Source organism: Trachemys scripta, chromosome 16, assembly GCF_013100865.1.
Source record: "Trachemys scripta elegans isolate TJP31775 chromosome 16, CAS_Tse_1.0, whole genome shotgun sequence".
NCBI classification, from domain to species: Eukaryota; Metazoa; Chordata; order Testudines; family Emydidae; genus Trachemys; species Trachemys scripta.
In genome coordinates this window covers 12,442,399-12,458,580 of record NC_048313.1, presented here as the reverse complement: position 1 = coordinate 12,458,580, position 16,182 = coordinate 12,442,399, and the positions used below count along the sequence as shown (strand labels likewise).

General features: G+C 67.1%; 1 protein-coding gene across 3 annotated transcripts in view; it reads left to right on the top strand.

The window, feature by feature from the left end:
• Positions 1–14,951, top strand: part of FMNL3 (formin like 3) — a 43,243-nt gene extending 28,292 nt beyond the window's left edge. For 2 of the 3 annotated variants that reach the window (XM_034792447.1, XM_034792445.1), the window contains 20 exons: positions 2,069–2,177; positions 2,728–2,804; positions 3,322–3,415; positions 3,774–3,848; positions 4,490–4,600; positions 5,063–5,212; positions 5,669–5,770; positions 6,143–6,395; positions 6,478–6,546; positions 7,436–7,560; positions 7,913–8,115; positions 8,419–8,653; positions 9,431–9,499; positions 10,041–10,121; positions 10,368–10,497; positions 10,891–11,051; positions 11,597–11,698; positions 12,034–12,123; positions 12,644–12,755; positions 14,408–14,951. In XM_034792447.1, the coding sequence (XP_034648338.1) occupies positions 2,069–2,177; positions 2,728–2,804; positions 3,322–3,415; positions 3,774–3,848; positions 4,490–4,600; positions 5,063–5,212; positions 5,669–5,770; positions 6,143–6,395; positions 6,478–6,546; positions 7,436–7,560; positions 7,913–8,115; positions 8,419–8,653; positions 9,431–9,499; positions 10,041–10,121; positions 10,368–10,497; positions 10,891–11,051; positions 11,597–11,698; positions 12,034–12,123; positions 12,644–12,755; positions 14,408–14,601 (2,542 nt within the window). In that variant the 3' untranslated portion in view covers positions 14,602–14,951. Of the gene's footprint in view, positions 1–2,068; positions 2,178–2,727; positions 2,805–3,321; positions 3,416–3,773; positions 3,849–4,489; positions 4,601–5,062; positions 5,213–5,668; positions 5,771–6,142; positions 6,396–6,477; positions 6,547–7,435; positions 7,561–7,912; positions 8,116–8,418; positions 8,654–9,430; positions 9,500–10,040; positions 10,122–10,367; positions 10,498–10,890; positions 11,052–11,596; positions 11,699–12,033; positions 12,124–12,643; positions 12,756–13,041; positions 13,161–14,407 lie in introns of all 3 variants that reach the window. The other variant, XM_034792446.1, reaches the window with a different exon arrangement.
• The last annotated feature ends 1,231 nt before the right edge of the window (positions 14,952–16,182 follow it).

Below are 16,182 nucleotides of genomic sequence, written 5' to 3'. Positions count from 1 at the left end.
CCCCCCCCATGGTACGTACCCGCCTGCCTGGTACACCCCCCTCTGCTCTGCCCTATTGTACGTGCCCCCCCCCATGGTCCATGCTCCCCCCCACTCTGCATCTGCCTGCTCTGCTCTACGCTACACACCCTCTGCGCTCCCCACCCTCCCCGGGACATGTGCCCCCTTCTCGCTTCCCCAGGGCCGGATTGTCCCCTTCTCTGCTGCCAGCCCTGTGTCCCGCCTCCGCCGGGGGGTCAGTAATGCGCCCTCCTCTCTCTGCTTTCAGGGCCCGTCTCCCTCTCGCTCTGCCTGCCCGTCTCTCTCTCTCTGTCCTCTGGCTGTGCCTGCCCCACTTCTCGCTGGGTAAGTACCCGCACGGCCTGCTGGGCACAAGCCCCCCAGGGCCGCCACCACGCTCTGCACCTTTCTGCTCTGCTCAGCCGCAGGGGCGTGGATGGGGCTGGGCCTGTGAGTGGATGTGTGTGTGTGTGGGGGGGGGTGGACATCACGTGGATGTGTGCGCGCGCAGAGTGGACATGTGTGAGTGGGGGTGGACATCACGTGGATGGGCGTAAACGTGTGTGAGTGTGCATGGAGTGGACGTGTGAGAGTGAATGTATATGTGCATGCATGGGGTGGACATCGTGTAGATGGTTGTAGACGTGTGTGAGTGTGCTTGGAGTGGATGTGTGTGTGTGAGTGGGGATGGACATCACATGGATGGGTGTAGACGTGTATGAGTGTGCTTGGAGTGGATGTGTGTGTGTGAGTGTGTGTGGAGTGAACGTGTACATCTTGGTGTTCAGTCACGTGTGTCGACGTGTGCATGCTTGTGTGCATCTGGGTGTTCGTACACGTGTGTCAATGTGTGCATCTGGGTGTTTGTACATGTGTGTGCATGCGTGTCTCTTTCTCTTCTCCCCCTTTGGTTTTTCCACCTACCGGTGCCCCGACTCTGCCTCCCTCTCCCTCTGCGCCCACATCCATATTCCTTGCGGGATCCCCCTGCTCAGCGCGTCTCTCCCTCGCTCCCCGCCCCTCCGGTGCCAGCAGACCTCTGTGCTCACCCCCCCCATTCTCTGCCCTGTGGCCCCCTGTGTGTCCTGCCCCTCCACAGACCCCACACTACCCTTGTGACCAGCAACTGCCCTCCCTGCTGCCCTGTCCCTCCCCGTCTGCGTGCCTTGCCCTGCCTGTTCCGTGCGGTGCCCTGCATCGTCCCCTCTGATGGGGCCTGCTGCCCCCGTCAGCGCTGCCTGGAGATGGCCCATTACTGCTCGGAGCAGAGCCGGGGCTGGGGGCTGTCAGCGGGGGGGACACAGGTGGGGTGTGGCCCAGTGGACAGGACGTTGCGCTGGGACTCAGGATACCGAGCTGCTGCGTGACTTGGGCCGGTCCCTTCCCCTCCCCCCCATCGAGACGGTGAGCTCCCTGGGTCTGGGGCAGGACAGGTGAGGCGCACGTCCCCCCGCGCTGGTTGGCTCAGCTCCTCTGTGACTGCGTCTGAACCGGGCAGCAAGGCGGGGTGGGTGTGGCCGGGAGCTGAAGGACACAGACTCCTCCCTGCCTGGCGTGGCCCGTGGAGCTCTGGCCACGTGGGCCCCGCCAGGCCGGGAGTGGGGCTGCAGCATTCGGATCCCAGCGCAGCAGGAGTGTGCCACGTGCCCGTGCAGTGTCTGTGCCCCCGGCTGGCGCAAGGGGCCGGGCTGTGCATGCTCCATGGCTCGGTGCCCGCAGCTGGGGAAGGGGACGGGGCCCATTACTCCTCCTGCGCCCTCCAGGGCCGGGCCTGTGCAGACCCCTCGCCGTGCGCTCCGAGGAGCGTGCAAAGCGCTGCCTTGCCCTGTGCACGAGGGCCGAGGCTGGCACGAGGCGCAGGGCGTGGCGGGGCCGGTGCAGCTCCAGGGACTGGCAGAGGCGCTGGGGGGGCGGGGCAGTGGCTCAGAGATGCTCGGTCGGGTTTCAGCCCCCAGACGCTGCCGGAGCCAGAGTCTCGGGAGCTAGCGTGCTCTGGGTGCCCGGCTCGGAGGTCGCCAGGCAGCCCCTTCTGGGGCTCGCTGACCGCAGGCTGCCATGTCTTTGGCAGCTGCAGCACCTTGCCCAGCAGGAAGGCGCTGAAGAACTCGCGGCTGGTGAGCCAGAAGGACGACGTCCACGTCTGCATCATGTGCCTGCGGGCCATCATGAACTACCAGGTACCCGGCGCCCAGCACCTACCACCGACTCGGGGGCGATGGGGGGACGTGGTGCTACTGCCCCTGCCGTCGGGCTGTGTCGAGCCCCTGGGGAAGGGGCAGGAATCCCTGCAGGGGGGGCAATGGGGTCACCTCCCCTCCTGACCCCCAATCGCTGCTGCTGCCCTGAAGCAGGAGGGTGCCTCGCCCTCCCAGACTCCGGCAACATCTCCTGCGAGGCCCGGCTGTAGCAGCCGTTATGTAATTTGGGACCGGGCAGCAGATAGCACCTGGGTTTGAGTTTCCCCTGGTGCAAAAAATGTGAACTTGGGGAATTTTATAGGAGAGAAAAAAATCGACATCTCTGAGCAAGCGGGGAGGGCATGGATGGCTGGTTAGAGCCCACGGGCTGCTCCGGATGAAACCCAGCACGTCCTCCTGCAGCCCTGTCCTGAGCTGCTGGGAAGCAAAGGGGCTGTGTTGTGTGTGGGGGCTGTGTACCCCGGACCCCCGTTCCTGGCCATCCTGCTGTTGCTAACGCCCCGCTCTCTGCCTTTCCCTCCCTCCTCAGTACGGCTTCAACCTGGTGATGTCCCATCCCCACGCCGTGAACGAGATCGCGCTCAGCCTGAATAACAAGAACCCCAGGTAAGGCACTGGTGCCGCTCCCCTCCCCGGGCAGATCGGGGTCCCATTCCCAGCTGGGCTGACTTCCACCCTGCGTCCCCTCCCTGGTTCTCCACGGGGGACGAGACCCCTTCCTGGGCCTGTCTCGGTGGGGAGCTGAGCAGGGCCGGGCCGGGGGATAGCGTGGGGATTACAGACCGTAGCAGAAAGGTGCTGGGCTACACAACCTTTCGCCTCCAGGCGGCCGGCTCCCTTCCAGCCCAGCTGGGTGGCCGGAGTGTGAAATGGGTCTCAGTCCAGGCCCCGTGGGACGGTGCCCGCAGCAGCTGGCAGACACTGGACTCCCCGATCCCTGCCAGGCCAGGGTGGCGGGAACCTGGCGCCGGCCTGGGCTCTCTGGGACTGTCACCCCAGCCTGGGAGTCCCCGGCGTAGACTCTGCCGCTGTCAGGCCGGCACGATCCTGGCTGGGCCCTGCCCCGGCAGGGCAGGGCGTGTGGGTGGTGGGTGAGTCACTGAGCCCCTTGGTCGTCCCCTAGGACCAAGGCCCTGGTGTTGGAGCTGCTGGCGGCTGTCTGCCTGGTGAGGGGAGGCCACGAAATCATTCTCGCTGCCTTCGACAACTTCAAAGAGGTGAGCCCGGCCCTGCCACAAGGGGGCGCCGTTCCCCGCCCACGCCCCAGGAGCTGGGACGGGCATTGTGGGGGCAGAGACTGGGGCAGCTCTGAGCCTGTTGGGGATGGGCAGCCCCATCTCTAGGGGCGCCCAGGTGGCTGCAATGGGTCCAGGGGCTGCAGACAGTATCTGGGTGCTCCGTCCAGCCCATTCCAGCACAGAGCAGCTGCCCTGGGATCCCAGGGTTAATCCGACCGAAGAGCAGACCGTGCCCCGATGCCGGGGGGATGGGCACAAGGGCCTAGGGAGAGCTGTGCGCGGACGGTGGGGCTGTCAGGGTGGGCCAGGCGGTAACCCATCTGCGGGCGCCTTGCAGGTCTGCAAAGAGACGCACCGCTTTGAGAAGCTCATGGACTATTTCCGGAACGAGGACAGCAACATCGATTTCATGGTGAGCAGTCGGGGGTAGCCCCGACCTGGGGAGAGCGGGGCCAGCGCTGCCCTCCCAGGGGGGCTCTAGCAAGTGCCTGGCAGCCAAGTCACTGGAGAACAGCTGCCCAGGCAGGCAGGCCTGGATCCCGCCCCCGTGACCCCCTGTCCCCCGAAGGCCGGCTGGCTGGTGCATGGATCCCAGACCCAGTGACCCCCCCCTCCCACCCCAAGGCCGACTGGCTGGTGCATGGATCCCAGCCTCGTGACCCCCTGTCCCCCAAAGGCCGGCTGATGTATAGATCCCAAACCCAGAGACCGCCCCCCTCCACCCGAGGGCCGGCTGGCTGGTGCCTGGATCCCAGACCCAGTGACAACCCCCAGCCTGAAGGCCGGCTGGCTGGTGCATGGATCCCAGCCCCGTGACCCCACCCACCAAAGGCCGACTGGCTGGTGCATGGATCCCAGCCCCGTGACCCCCTGTCCCTCAAAGGCCAGCTGATGTATAGATCCCAAACCCAGAGACCCCCTCCCCTCCCCCCTGAGAGCTGGCTGGCTGGTGCCTGGATCCCAGTGACCCCGCCGCCCCCCCAAGGCCAGCTGGCTGGTGTGGGTATCCTACTCCCCCCCATTCCCTATGGTAACTCCCCCCCTCCCTTGCAGGTGGCCTGCATGCAGTTCATCAACATTGTGGTGCACTCGGTGGAGGACATGAATTTCCGGGTGCACCTGCAGTACGAATTCACCAAGCTAGGCCTGGAGGAGTTCCTGCAGGTAGAGCCGGGGAGCCCCGAGACCCCATCGCGGTAGCCTGAGGCCCCCCAGTAGCATGGAGGAGACGGAGACGTGGCCAGGCTGCATCAGCCCCCCCGGGGCCCAGCACCGGCTGCTTCAGAGCGAGGCACAATAGGCAGAGGTGGGGGGGATCTGCCCCCCAGGCCTGCCCTTGCCCCCAGTAGGGTCCTTAGGCCCAGAGAGAGGGGAAGTGACTCCCCCAGGCTCACGCAGGGCAGTCGCCCTCCCTCTCCAACCTCACCGGGCCTCAGTTTCCCTCTCTGTGACATGGGGGTGGGCGACAGCACAGGGGTGGCGTGAGAGGAAAGCAGCCGCTGGGGAGAAGTGGGTGCTCTACGCTGGCAGGCAGCCTGCCGAGGGGCCGGTGCCCCCCGGGGAAGGGAGGCGGGTGGGCGGAGAGTGTTCTGCTGTCCTGACGCCGGGTGTGTCCCCCCCCCACAGAAGTCACGGCACACAGAGAGCGAGAAGCTGCAGGTGCAGATCCAGGCCTACCTGGACAATGTCTTCGACGTTGGGGGGCTGCTGGAGGACGCGGAGACTAAGAATGTGGCGCTGGAGAAAGTGGAGGAGCTGGAGGAGCACGTCTCCCACGTAGGCACCCCGGCCCGTCTGTACCGCGGGCTAGGTCCCCGCCAGGCCTGCGCGCTGTCTCCCACCGGGGGGGTGTGACTCCAATTCCCATGAGCCACCGGAGCAGCGTTCACGCCTGCGGATTGCCTGGGCAGATGGGTCTGGCTGGAACCGGCGCTGGGGGTCAGGGCCGGGGTGTGGGGGGCTCTCGGCCCTCACCCTCGAGGGGATTCTGCACAGGTTCTTCCCTGGGTGTCTGGGAACGTCAGACTTCCCCCAGGAGTCACGGGGGTGGGGGGCAGATTCCCAGGAGTTCTCCTGCCATGGGGCGGAAGGGGGCTTCCCTTTCTGTTTGTGCTGGGGGTGTGGGGCCGTGTCCGAACCGTGGCAGAACCAGCAGCCGGCAGACAGGGTGTACGGCGGCTCCTGGCGGTGCCCTGGGCCCCCGGTAACAGCTGCCTCGTGCTCTGTCTGCAGTTGGCGGAGAAGCTGCTGGATCTGGAGAACGAGAACGTGATGCGCGTGGCGGAGCTGGAGAAGCAGCTCCTGCAGCGGGAGAAGGAGCTGGAGCTGGTCAAGGTGTGGGGCAGGGATCGGGCTGGGGGAACAACTGAGCAATGGGGCCCTGAGCCTCTCGTCTGCCAGGAGCCCAGGGTGCTCCCGGCCCGGCCCCATTCCCAGCATGCCCCTGTCCACCTGCCGAGATGCCCAGCGGGCTGGGGGGCAGCGGGTCTCCCTGCCTGGGGGCTAGGGGGAGCCTGCCTTGCTACTGGGCATGCTCTGTGGGAACATCCGTCGCCTCGGGCCGCGTTCCCGGTCACATGCCGAGCTCTGGGAGCCGGGGCTCTGTCCGCTGGGTGCAATAGCGGCTCAGGCCCCCTCCGGACGTGCGGGCTGGGATCTGGCTTGTGGGGGGGACCCAGCCCTAACCGCCCCCGTCTGCCGGGACAGGAGACCTTCGAGAGCACAACTCACCAGGTGCACACGCTGCGCAGGATCATCAAGGAGAAGGAGGCGGCTTTCCGGCGGCACTGTGACTCCTGCCAGCCCGGGGAGCCGGGGAGCGACCCGCTGCCGCCCCTGGAGGGTGAAGGAAACGTCCCCGACTACGACATCTGCCTCCCGGCCTTGCCTCCTGTGGAGGCTGCCCCCCCGCCCCCACCTCCCCCCCCCCCTGTGCCCCCGCCGGCCCCACCACTGCCAGGTAAGCTCGGCCCGTGCCCTGGGATTGCTGCCCGGTGCCCCCGGAGGAGCCAGCCCCTCACCCTGTCCCTCTCTCCCCACAGACAAGTGCCCCCCTGCCCCTCCGCTGCCTGGGACCTCGCCCTCCGTCATCCTCACCGTGGGGTTGTCAGGTAGGAAGGGTCCCTGTTAGGGCCAGGAGTGCTGGTCCCGGGGCCAGTGGGGTGTGTGTGTCCCATGGGACAAGTGGGGGAGATCTCCCATGGGGCAGGTGGGGAGGATCTTCCATAGGGTGTAGGGGGGGTCCCATGGGACAGGTGGGGAGGGGGTCTCCTGTGGGATAGGTGGGGGAGGTCTCCGGTGGGGCAGGTGGGGAGGATCTTCTGTAGTGTGGGGCGGGGTGTCCTGTGGGGAAGGCGAGGAGGAGGAGGGAGGTCTTCGGGGGGGTGGGGAGGGGTGTCTCCTGGGAATTGCCCTTTGTGTTCAAGGCCAGAGCTGTGGTTGCGGGAAAATTTCCCTCCAAATTCCCACAGCTCAGCCCAGCCGCTGGGTTTGCAATCAGAGCTTTTGGGGTGCCTGCCCCCAGGATAGAGAGACCTGGAGGGCCCCAGGGGCTGCCCCTGCTGCTGCCTGATCTTTAGGCACCCCCTGCATCTGTCCCTGGGTCTCGCTGCGCTGCTCCGTTCAACTGGGGGGTGCCCAGGTCTCTCTGGGGAGAGCTGGGGTTTTAGATACGTGGCCTGGCCCAGCGTGTGGTGTGCTGACCCGGTGGGGGTGGGGGGGGTGTGATTAAAGGACCCCGGCATTCTGGGATTTGTAGTGCAGGGACGTTGTAGGCTGGCTGCAGTGCATGCTGGGAAAGGGGCCGGGATATAAAACAGGTAGGCGCTATTGTGGGCAGGTCCTTACAGCCCAGGGCTGTGGCCGGCTGCACCGGTGGGCTGGGGGTGTCGACCGAGGCCGTGCCCCTCTCTCCTGCCCGCTCTGCCCAGGCCGTGGGTTACCTGTGGGGTCGCTGCGAGCGAGGCGGTTTCACACCCTCCCCTGCCTCCTTGTCCCCAGCCATCCGGATAAAGAAACCCATCAAGACCAAGTTCCGCCTGCCCATCTTTAACTGGACGGCCCTGAAACCCAACCAGATCAGCGGCACCGTCTTCAGTGAGCTGGATGACGAGAGGATCCTGGAGGTGGGTGCAGGGCCGGGGGCCTCGTCCCGGTGGGAGAGGGAGTGGAGCTCACGGAGCCGGGGCATGGGTGCTCCTGCCGGCCTGGGGGCAGCGGTGCACTGGGGCTGGCTCAAGCAGTCCCTAGTGGGGGTCCCGTCCTAGGGCCCCTGGGGAGGGCAGTGAGCAGTCCCTAGTGGGGTGCTGACCCCCATTCTGCGGGGATCCCCAGGGAGCTCCCGGGGCGGGGCCCCCCCAGGCCTAGCTGGCAGCTCGCGTGGCCGGTGTGGCAGTGGTGTCCCGGTTCGGGTGCCCAGCCTGGCTGGGAGCCGTGGGGCAGGGCCTGCGGGGTGACGCTCTTTCCTCTCCCCGCCAGGACCTGGACCTGGAGAAGTTCGAGGAGCTCTTCAAAACGAAAGCTCAGGGCCCAGCCATGGAGCTGGTCTGCGCCAAGAGCAAGGCCTCGCACAAGGCGGCCAGCAAGGTGACACTGCTGGAGGCCAACCGGGCCAAGAACCTGGCCATCACGCTGCGCAAGGCGGGCCGCAGCGCCGAGGAGATCTGCAGAGCCATCCACATGTAGGTGTCCCCGGGCGGGGCCGGGGGAGCCCCTGCTTTGCGCCCCCAGCCGCAGGCTCGGCCCCTGGGAATGCGGGGGGGCTGGAATCCCCTCCCCCAGCTCCAGTGCTTTGCAGGAGCCGGGGGAGGGAGGGGCCCAGGCAGCGCCTCCAGCCTCAGGGGAGAACACGTGGCTTTGCAGCGGGTACTGGGAGGGTAAATGGGAGGGCATCTCCCCTGACTGCCCCGGAGCTGCGCCCGGCCCTGGGTGGTGGTGTGGGGCGGCCCTGCTCCCCGTGCTGACGGGTCCCGCCTGGCCGGCAGGTTTGACCTGCAGACGCTGCCGGTGGACTTCGTGGAGTGCCTGATGCGGTTCCTGCCCACGGAGGCGGAGGTGAAGCTGCTGCGGCAGTACGAGAAGGAGCGCAAGCCGCTGGAGGAGCTGGCGGACGAGGACCGGTTCATGCTGCACTTCAGCAAGGTGGAGCGCCTGGCGCAGCGCATGGGCATCATGGCCTTCCTGGGCAACTTCCACGAGAACCTGCAGATGCTGACGCCGGTATGGGCCCCGCCCCCCACGCTGGAGCCCGGCCCCTGGCCCTGGGCTTGCCCCGAGCTGTGCCCCAGAGCGGCCCGAGCCCCACGCGTCCCCCACGCTGGAGCCCTGGCCCTGGGCTTGCCCCGAGCTGTGCCCCAGAGCGGCCCGAGCCCCACGTGCCCCCACGCTGGAGCCCGGCCCCTGGCCCTGGGCTTGCCCCGAGCTCTGCCCCAGAGCGGCCCAAGCCCCACGCGCCCCCCACGCTGGACCCTGGTCCTGGGCTTGCCACGAGCCCACCCCCAGAGCAGACCGAGCCCCATACACCCCCACGCTGGAACCGGCCCCTGGCCCTAGAGTGGCCCGAGTACCATGCCCGGGGCCCTGGCTGTGGGACCGAGGCTTCGACCCGCCAAGGCGAGGGGGGGGGGCCAGGGGCTGGGCTCGTCGGTTAAGCCCCTTTGTCTTCAGTGGAGAGATGTTGCATCGGGCCATTGATGGCACCAGGTCCTTGGGGCCAGTTAAACTTCCGCTAGCTCCAGCCCCTGGGGTGCACCTAAGGGCATGTGCTCCCTCCCCAAAGACCGGGGGCCCACCACCACCCAAGGGCCTTTCAGCCTCCCAGCCCCCTCCACACAGATCTCACCCCTGGTGGGTGGTGCGCACGCACACACACACGCACACCCTGCATGTTTCCCTAGTCCTGTCTCACCCCGGGCCGGGGAGGGGGGATGCACACATCTCGGGTGGGGGAAGGGGGACGTGACGCTCAGTGATTTGGTCCCTCTCCTGCCCCTCCAGCAACTCAACGCCGTCATCGCTGCCTCGGCCTCTGTCAAGGCGTCTCAGAAGCTAAAGCACGTGCTGGAGGTGAGCGGGCGCGTGGCTGCGGCAGGAAGGGGAGCCCGGGGCACTGGGGTGTTCCTGGCGCTGGCCTGGGACCGCTCAGCGGGTAGAACAGGAGGCCAAGGTGTGGCTGCCGGGAGGGCCCTAGGGATTTAGGTTTCTCTCTGCAGCCAGGCGCTGCCCGACATGCCAGCTGCTCCTTGTCTGGGGGGGCGGCTGGAGGGAGCCCCAAGCAGGTGCTGGGGCTAGGACCTGGGCAGTGAGCTGGGTTTGGGGCCTGAGACTCGGTGGGAGCCCGGCTGGGTGACTGCAGCAGGGAAGGGAGCCGGGGGCTAGCCCCATTTTACAGACGGGGAAAGAGAGGCACAGTGGGCGACTCACTTGGCTGCTGGGAAGAGAACCCGAGTCCTAGCTGTGACGCTTGAGGCCGGAGGCCGCTCTGGGCTGGGAGGTGGGAAGGGACGCGGGCTCTGCTGGGGGGACACAGGGGTGCGTGGGCTGCCTGCAGGCTCTGGCTGGCGGCTGGTTTCGTGTCTCTGACACTGCCCTGCGGGTCCCTCTGCAGATTATCCTGGCCCTGGGCAACTACATGAACAGCAGCAAACGCGGCTGCGTCTACGGCTTCAAATTGCAGAGCTTGGACCTGGTAAGGAGCCTTCGGGCCGCTTGCATGTCGAGGCTGCTGGCCGTGCCCACGCACGGATGCCGGTGCACGCTGATCTGCGCACGCACCCTAGTGCGCGCACGCTTGGTACACAAGGTGCACGTTTGTGCAGCTACTTCCACGTGCGTATATTTGCACGTGTACACGCGCAGGTGCAAGCCAGCGAGGCCTGGTGCACCCCCCCGCCGCAGCCCTGACCCTCCCCCCGCTCTGCTCCCCTCCCCGAAGCTGCTGGACACCAAGTCGACAGACCGGAAGCTGACGCTGCTGCACTTCATCGCGCTGACCGTGCGGGAGAAGTACCCGGACCTGGCCACCTTCTGGCAGGAGCTGCACTTCGTGGAGAAGGCAGCGGCAGGTAGAGCAGCTGCCCCTGCCCACCCCCCCCATCCCTGGTCCCTGGAGCCAGCCCCACACGGCTCTCCAGCTCGCCCCGCTTCCCGCCGGCCTGGCCTGGCCCTGGCCGCCCCCACCAGGCCCAGGAACGCTCCAACGGCTGAAGCTGCCGTGGGCCGATCGAGGGGGACGTGTGGCTTTCCCGAGGGTTAAATCTCTCCCTTCCCCCGGTCGCCGAGCCCTTCCCGTCCCTGTCTGAGGCCCCGTCAGAGCCGGGACCTTCGTCCGTCTGGGGGGCTGCCCCCGACCCTGCTGTGGATCTGCCCCGGCCCAGGTCAGCAGCATGTCCCCGAGCGGAGGGGGATGTCTGGCCCGTCGGGGGTCCCCCGTCTGACCCCCCGTCTCTCCCCCGCAGTGTCCCTGGAGAACGTGCTGCTGGACGTGAAGGAGCTGGGGCGTGGCATGGACCTGATCCGGCGTGAGTGCAGCATTCACGACAACAGCATCCTGCGCAGCTTCCTGGGAGCCAACGAGGGCCGGCTGGAGAAGCTGCAGAAGGACGCCAAGACGGCGGAGGTGAGGGGGTGGGGCAGGCTGGGGGGCACCGGGGGCTCTCCGGCGGCTGGCCCAATGCAGCAGGGTCTGTCTCGGGGGGCAGGGGTGGGTCTCCTTTCCCTTGCAGGGGCTGGGATTGTAACGGGGCAGCCTATGGAGTGAGCAGCAGCAGCCCAGGCATGGGGTTCTCCCTCCGCCTCCGGCCCCCACAAGCACCCCGCGAGTTGAGGGCCCCTGGCTGAAGCAGGGCCCGGGGCGAGCAGCTTCTTGTGCCCCAGGCCTGTCGGCTGAGTTGTGGGACTCGCGGTGACGAAAAACCAGGGGCTAAGAAATGCTCTTGGTGCAGACCTGTGTGCCAGCGTGCAGCTGGGTGTGCACTGTGCACACATCCATCGGGCAGCCGGGCGGGAGCTGTGCATGCACACGTGCTGTGCACCAGAACTGTGTGCATGTCCAATGTGGACTTTGCATGCCACCGCATTTGAAATTCTGGCCATCTGGCTGGCGTAGCGATGCGCCTTGGAGGCTGGGGGGCGCATGGAGTTTGCTAAGATCCTGTTTGGCAGGACGCCTACAACACGGTCGTGCGCTACTTCGGCGAGAGCCCCAAGACGATGCCCCCCTCCGTGTTCTTCCCCATCTTCGTTCGCTTCATCCGCTCCTACAAGGTGAGTGGAGCCCCCTGCAGAGCCGGCACCCCCCGCTCTGCGCCCTGGGGCTGGGTTCAGGCTCCTTCCTGCCATTGTCCCACACGGGAAGCGGCTGCCCCGTCCGCTAGGGACACGGTCCCGGCACTTCCTGTGAGCGCTCGGGCGGCTGGATCTTGGCACCTCCCTAGTCGCCCTGCAGCTCCTGGACCCAGTCCGGCCGCCCTGCCCTGCCTTCCCTACTACCCCATCTGCCTCCGCCCCCCAACGCTGCGAGCCCCCGGGCCCTGACTGACCTGGCCAGCAGGACCGTGGTCTGGCTCTCTGCCCCACGTTAACCCCCGTTGTGCCGGCAGGACGCAGAGCAGGAGAACGAGCAGCGAAAGAAGCAGGAGGAGGTGCTGCGGGAGAAGATGTTGGCTCAGGAGGCCAAGAAGTTGGAGAAGGTAGGGGGGGAGGTGCTGGTACGGGGGGGGGGCAGCCCGGAGCTTCTCCCCCTCCATCCCTATGGCACTTCACCCGTCGGCCCAGCCCAGCAGCACAGGGACGAAGCCGAAGGCCTGTCCCAGGAAAGCGTGTTATGGCTGCAGGGGGAATGGGGGGGGGAATCCATGAATGGGGGGGGACCCACGGGTGACGCTGCTCTGTCCTTGTCAGCGCTGCTCCCATCCTGCGTACCTGGAAGGGTGGGGGGTTGGACGGGAGGAGGTTATTGGGGAGCAGGATGGATCTGCCTGGAGCTGTGGGGGGATTACAGGCGGGATCTGCCCTAGGGGGCGGGTACAAGCCGGGTGGGATCAGGGTGGGGTACAGGCCAGGCAGGATCAACCCCGAGGGGGGGGGGGGGCAGGCGGGGGGGGGGGGGGGGGCGGGGGGGGGGGGGGCAGGGCCCGGGCGGGCTCAGGCCCTGGGGGAGGGGTGGGTCTCCCTCCCCCCAGCCCTTCACCCACCCAGTGCCCGTTGCAGAGGAACAAGTGGCAGCAGCAGGAGCTGATCGCGGAGCTGCGCCGGCGCCAGGCCAAGGAGCACCGGCCCGTCTACGAGGGCAAGGACGGGGCCATCGAGGACATCATCACAGGTAGATGCCCCCTCCCGCCTCACCCCCCACGGGTGCCGGGGGAGGCCCAGAGGCAGCTCGGCCTAGTGGAAGTGGGGCCGGGCCAGGACTCAGGATGCCTGGGTCCTGTTCCCGATTCTGCCCCTGCCCTGCAGCGCCAGCCCCGAGGTGCTGCCAGCCGCCAGCCGGGGATGCCCGTTGCTCTGCCAGGGGCTCGCTGGGCCTCAGCCCCCACTGGCTGCTCCCTGGGGACGGGATGGGTGCGGCCGTGCGGGCTTTGATGCGTGTCTCTGTCAAACGTCTGCAGTGCTGAAGAGCGTCCCCTTCACGGCCCGATCCGCCAAACGGGCCTCTAGGTTCTTCTGCGACCCGGCCCACCATGATGAGTCTAACTGTTAGCCCTGGGCGCTGTAATGCCCTGCCAAGGTATCGCCCCCCCGAGCCCTGCTCCCCGTGCATGGCCCCGGACGGAGCGTCCCGTCCTGCATGCACCAGCCCCTTCCCGCTGCCACGCCCCTGTGCTGACGGGCACCCGGCCTGGCACTGCATGGACCCCCCACCCTGCCCCCGGACGGAGCCCCCTGTCTGCATCCCCCCAATCGCCACGCCCCCTCCTGCTGGATCCCCTCCCACCCCACCCCCGCACGGAGTGCCCTGTCTGCATACGCGCCCCCCCGTGCTAACGCAGTAGAGTAGTTTACTAAATCTGCCCCCAAGGGGGCTTGGTGTCTGCATGGGGGGGGGGTGTGCAGTGACGTGCCGGCTCGTTGCCCCAGCGCATGGAGTGGGGTCGGTGGAGCTGTGGGGACCGGCTGTGCGTCAGGAGGAAGGTGCTGATACCGACACTGGATGTGGGGGGCTGGGGGTGGGCTGCAGAATCCAGCACAGTGGGTGCTCCCACCTGCCGCTGCCCCCCTGTGCCGCAGAGAGCGGTCGTGCCCCTCCCCCGTTCTGGGGATGGGGGTGGGGTCGGGGTCATGCTCGGGGGTGAAATGGGATCGCAGCCCTTAACAGCAAGGAGGTCGACCCCCTCAGCAAGGAGAGGAAACGGCCACTCCCGCCCCTGCCCTTCAGGGCTTCCCAGCTCTGGAAGGGGGCATGGTCCTGCCCAGGCCAGAGGGGGAGGGGTGAGTCCAACCTGCCAGCGGCTTGGCTCTGACCCCCCACCCCTTGTTTCTGTGCCCCCCCCCCTCTATCAGCAAGAACAATCCGCCTTTAGCTGCCCGGCCAGGGCAGAGGGTAAGGGACCCCCCACCCCCCCGGGCTCTAACGTGCTCTGTTGCATCTGCCTAAATCAGCCCCGGGTGGCCAGCGCTGCTGGGGGAAGGTCCCTGTGGCCTGGCTCGGTGCCCCACCCCAGGGTGCTGCCTGCGGCCAGAGCACAGAGGGTGCTGCATAAGCTGGGGGCTCTGCGGGGCTGATTTTCCCAGGCATGCAAAGCAGGTGTGGCGCCTCTGCTGGGCGGGGCTGGGGCTCGGGTGGGGTCACTGGTCTCACCAGCCTGGCGCAAACACGCACTAAGGAGACGCTGCTGCAGGCTGGAAGGGGCGGGTGGCTACCGTCACCCCCCCCCAGAGCTGGGCGCCTCTCAGTAGCTGCCTGTGCACGGGCGCTCTGGCCTGCCCGTGGCCCCTGCTCCCCGCTCCCTAACCCCCTCTCTCTCCCCTGCACAGACCTTCACTCCCGGCCGCTCCGACGGGCCAACGCCACCAGCCGGAGCCTGGACCCATCCGTGGCTGGGCCTCTCCCCAGGGGCCTCTGTCCTGCCTCTCCCGCCCCCTGCTCCGACGCCGCACTGAAGGACCAAAGGGACCTCGGGCGAGGCTGGCTCTGTGCCTTGGGAAGTGCCGTAGAGCGACAGTATTAGCGAGTCCTGCACCCCCGGGGCAAGGAAGGAGCCAGGCTCGCGGACGGGACCGGCCGGCACGCCACTCCACTTCGGCACTGCCGGGGCTGGCAGGCGCGGGAACCCCCCGGTGGCAGCAGGCCACTGGCAGATGCAGAAACCCCTGGTGCTTGGGATCAAGCGGCCGTGACCTTGGGTGTGGGGGCCTCCCCGGCCCTGTGTTCTGAGTCTTGGGGTGCAGGGTTAGACCAATTTCCCCCCCACGCACACACACAGCCTGCTGGCGCTGTGGGCAGCAGGAGCCCCAGTGGGTCTCAAGCCAGCGCAGCCCGGGGGGGCTGGGCTGTTCCAACCTTTATCAGCTCCTAGCAGCAGCCCCTGCTGCAGGAGCCGGCCCAGCCTGCGCGGCAGCCGTGGCGTTCCAGCATCAAAGCCAAACAGCTCCCAGCCGGGCGAGTGCCCCGGCCTTCCTCAGGCACAATGCCCCCTGGAACGGCAAGGCCTGACCCCCCAGCCTCAGCTGGGGCTACACCAGCACCAGGCTCGCGGCCCCTTGCACCTCCCATGGGCTGATTTCCCATCGCTGGCCCTGTGCAACACGTGGGGGGCGCCAGGGCTGGGTACAGCTGCCACTGGCCATGGGCTGGATCCGGTAATGCTGTGCCTGGGGCCTTTCCTAAACCCCAAAGCCTTCCTCCCTCTCTAGGCCAGCCCAGCCTGCTGTGTGCTCCCAGGGCAGCCTCCGGCCGCTGACCGGTGCCTCCTGCCCGGCCGCTCCATGGGGCAGATGTGGCAAAGCGGGGGTGGAGGCCAGGATCTTGCAGGGAGTTGGGTACCAGCTGGACCTGAATTATCTTCACCCCTGAAGCTGGAGTAACGCCATCCACGCTAGGGCCTGAGCCGCCACCGTACCCGGGGTGTTCTCCCAACCCTGCCCCCCTGGTATCGAGCCGTGATGCCTCCTCCTTGCCGCGCCAGTCTGTAGCGCCTCAAAGCCAGGCCTTAAAGGTGGGCTGGGGCCTGGTTGTGACCTGCCCCCATTCTCAACAAACAGTGTTGTTCTCTTCTGTAGGGAAAAAGCCAGACCAAATACTAAGTGCAGTGGGCTCTCTGTGAGGTGCCCTCACGTGGCCTTCGCACCTGTCTCCTTGTCAAAGCAACGGCTGTAATCATCCTTCTTGTGTGTTCTGCTCCGCGCCAACTCGCTGGGCTCTGCCATGCCTGGTGCCTCTCTGCTCTGACCTGGGCCTGGGCACCACCCACCCCCAGGAGCATCTCTTGGAGGAACTGACACCCCCCGGCCCACAGCCAGTACAGGACACAGGGCTTGCTGCACGTTGGTGGGACACAGCAGTGAAAGGCCCCAGTGGGCCCTGATCCAGCCACCTGAACCAAACAAAATCTGTTGAGCATTCGGGGTGTGAAAGAAGTCTGTGATTTTGAGATGGGAACATGTCCCTGCAGTGGCAAACCAGTTTCAGCTCCAGCTTGGGCAGGGGGCATGTAAACACCCTGGCAGCAGTGCTCGTGGGCCTTGGAGCACACGTGCTGTGGCAACCACTAAACCAAAGACGCTCACCCCACTGTCACAGCCGTGGCACA